Raw genomic sequence first — 9,850 nt, forward strand, 5'->3', positions numbered from 1 at the left:
GCACATGGACACACACTTATTAGATTTTAGAAAGGAGGCTGAGTAAGCTGCTAATTCATTTGTGCATTTATTAAAATGTATGGATGTATCTCCTGAATTATTGTTAAAGCATTAGAAGAGGTAATTCAGACGTGAACAGAGCAGATATGTAATGAAGTGCAGGATCCACTGAAACCCTCAAGCTATGAATCATCTTAATGTAATGTTTGCCAGCAGGTGGAAATGACTCAAATTTGTTCCCACAGTGAAACAGACAATACACTGATATTGCTCTCCTGTACTGATCAGAGCCATTTTGTTTCCATGCAGACTCCACATTGAAACATGGTCACAGACTCAGTCATTTCTCTTTGTTTATACAGCAGTGTGAATGAGATGAGCCACTAGACACAGTTTTTCTTTATCAAGTAGAATAATAAACTTGATTACTTCGCCAAACTGCTGAGACACCCACTGATTTGGGATTTTTTAATTTTATTTTATGGAGTGTTACTGAGTGGTTGGGGTTGTGAGTCACGACCATGTTCATACCTATATGAAGACAAGCATAGGACAAAAGGAAATCAGATATCTGCACCAGCATGTTAAGCAGAATCTCTGCCACAAAGGAGAAACTCTGCTATCTAACGAAGCACAATGGAGAAAAATATAATGTATGCAAATGAGGGAAACAGACAAAGACCCTATTCTTCTCTCTGCGGTCTGTCGACTGTATCAGATTCCTAACTATCTGCTCATCCCATTCGCTGTGCTCAGACTACATATCAAAACACATTTTTACTGCCTCATTGCTGTTTAAATAAAATTGTAAGTTTAGCAGGCGTTATCTCAATGTAACTGCATGCTCTTACAAAGTGATGTGACTGGTTCATTTACAGTGTACCAGAGTAAATCAGAGAGACATTGCTTTTGTAAAATCATCTCTGTTCTCTATGAAAAAAGCTTCTTCTTAAATTTCACAAGTTTGCAGTATCTACAGGTTTTGTTTGAACTGTGAAGCAGGATTTGTGTGCATGTAGATACTTTACCCTTTAAGTGTAATTAACTATAATGTTTTCAGAGTCTTTTTCAAACTGCCTTGACCATCAAGGGGAAAAAAGACTAACCCATTGAAAAAAATCATTGAATTAAGTAAGAGTGAGATGAGGGTTATTCGCTGAAGTTGTTGCTTGTATTTTCAAGGTGTAATTCTTCTACGTTGTGTGTTGCAGCTTCAAGGATCTCTCCGAAGGAAAATTGAGGGAAATGCACCGGGACATGCACCGAAGCAGAATGGTCTCTCTTGTGGTTTCTCTGGATCAGACTTTAAGCGTGCACGTGTGGACACTGGCGGCCTGGGACATGTTACCTGCAACCACAACCTCACTCAGTCCCATTCTCTGCAAGGCTCTTCAACCACAAGCATGCAGAGGAAGAATTATATGGTGCCCCATGGGCTCGGGTCAGACGTATTTAACATGACTCTGAAAGAGATGAAAAAGGAGCCCGTAGAGATCCAATCTTGTGGCCAGTCAAACTCCGAAATGATTTTTGATTTTAAAGATGAGGGTGGTGGACAGATTGACCCGGAGCTTCAGGATCTGTTTGATGAACTGACAAAGTCAGTGCCCCCTCTGAATGATCTTGAGTTTGAGAAGATGCTTAAGCAGGATGATACATTTGGTTTGGATCTGGGTCGACCAAGCTCAGCAGGAGCAACTGCCAATTTGTGTTCCCCAATGGAGAAGCCAATAAAGACAGAACACTCACCAGATTTTGGCCAGGTTCCTGGGGGGTCGCCACAGCTTCGACCAGCTTCAGCGGGTCCTTCCTTCACGCTGACCAGCACCTTTTCTACCAACACATCGCAGAAAGCTAGCACTCAGGGAGGAAACCCCAGAGACATGTCTTGCTGGCCAAAAATATCCCACGCACAGCAACTCAAGCAGATGGCTGCAAACCAGCATCCGCCAAGTTCTCTTCTCCATCACCACCACCAAACTCCGCCTGTTGGATTGACCAGTTGGGCACCTGCAATGAGCACCCATTCCACCACCAGCACTTTTCCCCAAGAAAAGATATCCAGTTCAGCCTCCCTTAGTCAGCAGAGGATTGTGTCCCATAATAAGGGGATCAGCAACTGCCTCTTCAAGTCAAACAGCCACAATGGCTCCCATCAATTGGACATGAAGGGTCTCAGCACCAAGCCCACATTGCACTTCAGCCCCAAAGCACCTCATTCTACCAGCCAGCCCATGTCTCTTATGACAAACCCAGTGAACAAGTCAGAGATCCAGCAGCAGACACCATCACAGAGCCAAAATCAGCCACATTCAACTCTCCATTTCCAGAACCAACAGATCTCCACATCAGGGGCGCTTTGTCTACAACCCAAGTCAGTTTCTGCGGGGATGCCATTCAGACTGTCTCAGCAGCATCAGGTAAGAGCTGTCCAGATGTCATTTGGTCTTGATGGTAAAAAGCTAAAAAGAGAATAAAAATCTAAATGGCATTGAAATGAAAGAGCAGTGGTTTTTATATAAAAAAAAGTATTTTTATAACTGTTGCTGTTATCATTAAACCGTCGCTGTTATCATTAAAATCACGTTGAAACAGTTGGTCTTTACAGCTACTAGATCTACTGTCGTACGTTATAATGGAAAATAATCTACTTGTTGAAGTAAGGTCTTCATGAAGCCGAGACCTATATGTAATGACTGCAATTAATGACATGCAGCGTCGTGAGATTACGAGCTAAGTGTTAATGGCAATAACCACTATCAGTAGTGTAATAAAATGCTATTGCCTAAATTTACAAACAGTAGGAGAACGTCAAAGGGCTGCAGAATATCTAAATGACTGCCTTGCATGTGTTTTTACATTGTTTGAATGAGGTGAATAAGAATGTAGGTTGTTTTTTGGTGGTGTAGTAAGATGATCCACAGCCCGATCAAACTCACCTCAGATATCTTGCATCTAGCAGCCAGCCTGCTGTTTTATTATTGGTAATACGACACTTTGTTTTGGGACTTTATTGTTCTTGCTAATGTCTGTGCCTTTGCTGTTGTGAGTTCCTTCATTATGTATTTCCCCTGAAAGTGTTTTGACGATGACACGGATTGCCAGAGCACGGTAAATTAACATGCAGGATTTCTAATTTCTCTGCTTGTCATGGAGGCTCCCTGTCAGGGCACAGATATGCACAGCGGGATTTACTAATTGGAGGGTGTTAGCTACAAGGGACAAGTGGTGGAAAATGACAGTAATCTGCTTAGCCTGGTGCCGGAGGTTGAATCACTGATTTGTTATGATTGGGGAGATTTAGACTGTCCCCTCTTTCATTTTTGCACCAACAGTATCTGTAGCTGTCTTTGTGTGAAATGATAATGTGAGCCACACAAGAGAGCTCTCATAAACTCTGCAGATCAAGAGAAGTGCTTGAATGACTGGGGGAGGGTGGGAATGGGAAACAGGGGGGGAGTTATACAGACATAGAAGTAAATAAGGTGGGAAGATACAGCATCACACAGATGGAGCAGCAGCAGTTTTACTACTAAACTTCTTGCATTCTGACACGTGACAATTCCAGTTAAAGATATATTCAGTACCCCTCAATTAACTATGTCTACAGTCTCTTTTGCATATCTTAAATTAGTTTAAACTTGTTAGAATAGCATTGGGATATCCTGAAGTGGGATTGTGATTTGTCAAAATTATGTTATGAGGATTTTTACGTTTTCCACACAATTCATCATAAACAGATATAAAAGAATAAAAAAGCAAGTGAAGTTTGAATTAGCTTAAGTGAATATAATAATTCTCTGCTCCTTACAGTAATGTAGCATATTTAAAAGCTGAATTATAGGCAGCTGAGCATGGGACATAATTAAAACTTAAAGTGGTGATAACGAAGTGGAAGAATTTTTAAGCAGCTGGATATCAAATAATGAAAATGCTTCAAATGTAATATGAGGAATTGGTAAAAGAGTAAACTTTTCCAAAGCCCACAGGTCCTAAAAGAAGAAGCTTGGTCACCTTAAAATGCTTGGTCTTTAAAATGCCAAGGTCACCAGGCATCTTTGTTAGGGATAAAGGTTTGATCAGACAACTTTCCTTCGGGCTTTGTGTTCCAGTGTGTTTGTACGTGTAAACATGATGCTGGAGATGTAACGGTGCAGGAGTTACGCCAAAGAAACAACAGCTAACCTCTAATTTCAGGAGATGTGTGTGAAAGTGCAGATAATGGGGATTGTCTTTCGCGATCAGCAAGGACAGGGTTAAAATTCCAGCTAATGAGGAGGGAATGGCTCACAGAGAGGGGGAAAAAAAGGAGCAAAGTCTCTTCCCACAGTGAGCTGAATTAGTAATGCCAGAGAAATAAAGGTCCTGAAAGAACGTCCTGATCCCCTGTGTAACACAAGCTACTAGCAGTGGACTTCCTCCCACTGAATGAAGCTGCGGACTTCTTTTTTTGGTTTAAAACAGCCGGATGTGTTCCTTACTGAGCTTGTTTTTTAACAACTTGATAACCAACTGCTGACGCAAGCATGTTGACATGCAAGTCCACCTTTGTGAATTAGTTTCATTTTGATATCGCACAAAAAAAGCTGAAAGTATAAATTGTTCAAGGGAAGTGTAAGGGACATTAAGCCTGTGTCATAGCTAAAGAGAGAAAAAATACTTTAAGGGGGGTACATGTTAGTTCATCAGAGAAGGAAAACTACTCAGATATTAAATGTTACTGCAGAATGTCACTGTTCATACTCGGGTTTGATTTGCTCATAATTTCTTTTGGTAACCAAATGTGATGTAGACATTCGTGCCGGTTCAGAGGGTTTAATGAATTTAAAGAATTACTCATTCAGTTTCTATACCCGCTTATTCCATATCCGGGTCGTCCATCGCTGCCGTCATCGGGCAGAGGCAGGGTACACCCTGGACAGGACCGGTCCATCTCAGGCCTACATGATTCATTTAGACTTTAATTTATAGCACAAAATACACATTTTCACATGGTTAAATCAAACATTTTTATTAGTCCTTCCTTGACACCTTTCTAACTTTTATTTTGGCTAAATGTTTGCCAGTTAGTTAGTTAAACATGTAACAATTCAGGTTACATGAAGCTATCGTAAAACTCTTTTAGAAATCAAATCAAATCTTCGTTTGATCTAATCTTGGCTGTGTGTACACTGCACCAGGCAAGTGAATGGGTAGGTTTGTCCAAACTTTTCACTGGTGCCGTACCAACGCCGTCAGGATTAGATTAAATGGAGACATTTGACAACAATTTCATCATCCAGTGATTAAGTTCAGCTAAATCTAAATCTCCTTTCAATTCTAGAGCTTCTACCAACAGAATACTCTCCTGATTTGAAAGGTTACATTTGCAGCATTGTCAGACACAAAACCCCAACAACCATGCTTTGAATCTGAATGTTTGACCGGTATTGGGCTTTATTCTCCACCTGTTCTCTCATCCGCTTCCTGTCCAATAACAGAAAATGACTACCAAAAATGATTGAACAGTAATAAGAATAAAACTTACAGCGACTAAAAGACAAGGTGTTACTTGCAGTAAAGTCTCCACAACTTTTGTTGATGATGTTGTGGCACCACATCTTTCAGTAAGGATAAGAGCAGGGCCACAGAGGTTGGTCTTAACAGGTCACATCGGCAGTGCTGTGAAGGGAGTACTTGTTTCCTGGGAAAGGGAGCTGCGGCCAAGTCCAGATGCCGAGGCACTCCCCAGAGACAGCATCCTGAGACGAGACTGGAGGAAGTGCAGTGTGAGAGCCGGCAAGGCTAGGCCTGGATCACTGTCAGCTGCCTGCACTGCCGCAGGATGGGAGACTAAATCACTCCGCTTGCACTCTCGAGTCTGAGCCACATGTGGTATTCATTTACAACAAGCTTGTGAAGAATGAGGGGGGGGCATGGAAAACAGCTTTATGACACATCAGGATGAGAGGATTACTCAGATGTAGTTACTAAAACATCTCTCATTGGATTTTTACTCCCAACAAAGGTGGAACAAAGTCACCAGTTCTTCTGATCTCTAACTGAGTAAAGCCAGCCATGCCCTTTAACTTATGACTTTCACCCCCTAATTCCCTAATGTAACTGTCTAATTTTATATATATATATATGTGTGTGTGTGTGTGTGTGTGTCTGTATAGAATCTGTTTTTTAACTTTTCGGGATCACAAAGTCTCCGCCTTGTAGGTATTTATTCTCTACAAAGGATCTGGCCTGTAATAGCTTCTGCTAAATGCACTGTTGGATTTCTAATCCATTTCACCCTGGGAAACATTCAAAGTCAACACAATGACTGACAATGTATACACAGTGTGTGTTGACTTGGATTTGGTGCACATTAACCTCCTTCATGACGAATACTCGCGCTTAGGTGAAGTTTGAGCATTGTTAGGGTGTCCTTGTGTCCACATTAAAGACAAGTTTTAGTTGGAGTGCTTGGATGGTCTGCACAGCTGCCTAAAACAGCTTAAGGAAGTATGTAGTCCAAGGACATATATAGTGTCAAACGCCCGTGATGGTGAAAGCTTATCTGCAAAAGCACGAGGATGAGACTTCAAACAAAAAGCTAGTGTGGATGTCTCAATTAAATTTGAGTGCTGCCGACTACAACATTTTAATCAGTGATAGTGTCATGAGCCAAATGGGTTTCCAGAGGATGGAATGCCTTTTTGCCAAACACAACATAGTGATCAGTAAAGGAGAGCTTTTTAAATGGAGCACCATGGCTACTGGTGCTGCCGCTTAACTTCCCATCGGCATACATTTCCTGCTGTCTCAGGGATTCTTTCCACTCTCTTTAGACACAATTATCAAGGGAGAGGCAGGCCTTGAGGAGGACTCATTCTCCCCCTTCCAAAAAAAGCTTCTCTCTAACTCTCCCTTTTTTCATCTGCAGAGGGAGTAGCCTTGACCACATTCTGGAGGCAGAATAGCATCTTTGACACAGATATATAATGTCTTGTAGAGTTTTGCCCTCTAGTGGTCAACCTAAGTTGTTGCATTACTTTGGCTTTGTGTTTTCACGACGCTTTGCAAGGCTTTTAGCAGATACGGAGCATAACAAGTTATTCAAAGACGTTATAGTGGCAAAAACATCCTGTGCTTCTTCTTCAAAGGGTGTTCCTACTGGTCCGAGGCTGCCCACTAATGGAAGTTTAGGAGTCATGTCAGCCCAGTCACAGTCACGGCCCTCAGAAGCCAACAACCAGCAGAAAGGCCCAGCCAAAACCCAGACCATGCAAAGACAGCTTAACCAGCAACAACACACCATCAGCAATTCAGTAAGTTGCATTTATAGCTTTTATCTTCATTAAGCAACAGTTCATAGTTTGAATTGATCAGTCATATGAGCAATATTCATAACTTTGCCTTTCCCTTTTAGGACAAAGACAATACACATGATCAGTTCAGCCGACATCTTACGAGACCACCACCAGATTACAAGCAGTCAAGAAGCATGGTCGGAGTTCAGCCAGGAAATATCTTCACAGGTACAGTGCTGCTGACAAGTAAGCAACTCTTTTTATCCTGGCAAGTAATCCTAATTTTAACCAGCTTTGTTTGGAATCTGTTCAGGTCAGAACTCCTCTCAGTCCCCTAACAATGGTCCTGAGAACCTACAGTCCATGTCCTGTCACCACCCGAGTGGGTCTGCTTCAAAGCTGAGCCCTTTACCGTTGGACCACAGATTTGGTATTGCGACAGACTGTAATCAGAGCTCTTGTATTGGCCAGTTCCAGCAGCAAAACCCTCACAATCGTATTGGACTGAATCAGAGTAAACCTAGGTTTGTGGGGCCAAACACCCAAGGAAAGTCCTTTGGGATGAACAATGTAGCAGGTGTACAACACCAGAGAGTAACAGCTGATTTACATTCCCCAGGGGTGCCCCGACAGGGTCTAGGAGGCTTGATGACAAATGTTGGCATGGGCTGGGGCTCAGCCAACAAACAAGTGACAACTGGACTAAGCATTAGGCGTCTACCCAACCCACTACAGTCGCAGAGTGTGCAGGACATGCAAAACCATCCTTACCAACAGAGGCACATCGGCCCTCCCAACCAAGTAGCGCCAGACATCGGGATGCTCCCTCTTACCCCTTCGATAAGAGACACCAACGCAAGATCAAGCCAAGCAATGATGGGCTCCCCATCACCAATGGGAAACCTGAACCAGGCCTCTCCTGAGCAGAGAGTACCAGCGGGTAACTTTGCCGAGGCCAGTCCCAGCTCGAGCAGCTACCAGAACAACAGATCAAACCGTTTGACCTTTGACTTCCTCCCTGATGGAGACAACACAGTCCCAGGAATCAATGCAGACTCAGACTTCATCGATTCTCTGCTTAAATCTGGTTCTGGAAATGATGACTGGATGAAAGATATAAATCTGGATGAGATTCTGGGCAGTCACTCATGAATCTGGGTCACCGATTTCTAAAAGTCAACTTGCAGCTCAAATTATAGAGGCCAAGCATGTAAGGCAGAAGGGATAACGTTTGTAGGTAATGTTAAAATGGAATTTTATAAACTCATATTATTTGTTATCAAAGTATACTAAATCGTTTTGTATTGTATTTACTGTGAAGATAATGTGTTTTCTGTTCTCTGCATATTTGTTCCTGATATATTGGCCGAAAAACTGCTTTTCTTTGCAGTCACTGTATGTGTGGACTGTATTTCATGCTCTAGTGTTGTTCTTATAGGATAAAATACAAAATTCCCACTGTGAAAACAAAACATTGCTGTGTTACTTTTAAAGCCACCTTGCATTAAGTTTCTAACTCTTCATCCATAGTTTAGCACGATGTGGTGGTTCCCGTCAGGTTTTGCCACCACAAACGCAGCAGATGTTCCCTCCTTGACATGTAAACCCTCTCATCTGTGGTAGTTTTCAGTGCAGTTTAAATAATGTAACCATTGTTGTTCTCATGTGATATTTAATGATATTTGGGATAGTTATTAGACATTATAATACATATAATTAATAAACTTTATTTGAATGTCTTACTTTTGTTTGTTTTCTTCATGAGGAGTTTGATGGTTTATTTGATTAAAAACTAAATTACAATAAGTTTATAACAAATGCACTATGGCATGTTTAATTTATAAACATTTTATAAATGTTAGCTTAGCAAAGCTTGTATAAATTAATGCATTTTGTAAGAACATATTCCACATTTCAGTCTATTCATACTGATCAACTGCAATGACAGTTATGTGTTTGATTTTCAGAATCACAACGTTGGAGTATCCTATTACTTTGGTGAGAGTGATTAACATGAGTTTTTACATATTTTCACAAGTATTTTCAGATAAATTAAATAAAGGCAGAGAAGCGCTAGTCAAAGTTTTTCCCAGGTCAAAGCAACTTGTGGCTGACCATATCACATTCAAATCCACATCTTAAGTTTGCAGGATACCAAGCTTATTGTATAGGTGTAAAAACCTCTGAATATCAGTAGTTTTTGCATCATCTTTATTCATATCAGAAAACATTCAAACTTGATATGATACTGTCAAGCATCAACTTACCTGTGAGCCTTGAAAAGCAATGCACAGTTGTGGTTGAGGAATCCACTTTGGATATGCGACTGTAACGGAGTAAATAGTTATTATTCCACTTGCTTTTTATTATTGTAATATTGTAATTTCCTGCATTGTGTTGGCTGTTGGGCGTCTCCTCCTTAATGCTGGCGGGGTTACGTCATCAGCTGCACCTGATGGACGTCAGTATTGGGACAGATGCGTCCGAGGTAAGTTGGTTCCTTTTTAGCAGTCTGTATGTGGGAGTTCCTTCATTAAGCATTTCCATTCCCCTGCAGTATGTTTGAATTA

At 41.4% G+C, this 9,850-nt stretch overlaps 1 protein-coding gene across 2 annotated transcripts in view; it reads left to right on the top strand.

The window, feature by feature from the left end:
• maml2 (mastermind like transcriptional coactivator 2) overlaps window positions 1-9,022 on the top strand; it is a 34,508-nt gene extending 25,486 nt beyond the window's left edge. Inside the window, exons 2-6 of one of the 2 annotated variants that reach the window (XM_072391972.1) lie at window positions 1,212-2,420; window positions 7,134-7,298; window positions 7,400-7,508; window positions 7,594-7,804; window positions 7,900-8,082. In XM_072391972.1, the coding sequence (XP_072248073.1) occupies window positions 1,212-2,420; window positions 7,134-7,298; window positions 7,400-7,508; window positions 7,594-7,804; window positions 7,900-7,993 (1,788 nt within the window). In that variant the 3' untranslated portion in view covers window positions 7,994-8,082. Of the gene's footprint in view, window positions 1-1,211; window positions 2,421-7,133; window positions 7,299-7,399; window positions 7,509-7,593 lie in introns of both variants that reach the window. The other variant, XM_072391971.1, reaches the window with a different exon arrangement.
• Window positions 9,023-9,850: the final 828 nt, after the last annotated feature.

Source organism: Leuresthes tenuis, unplaced genomic scaffold, assembly GCF_036924035.1.
Source record: "Leuresthes tenuis unplaced genomic scaffold, fLeuTen1.0.hap1 SCAF_9, whole genome shotgun sequence".
Taxonomy (NCBI): Eukaryota; Metazoa; Chordata; class Actinopteri; order Atheriniformes; family Atherinopsidae; genus Leuresthes; species Leuresthes tenuis.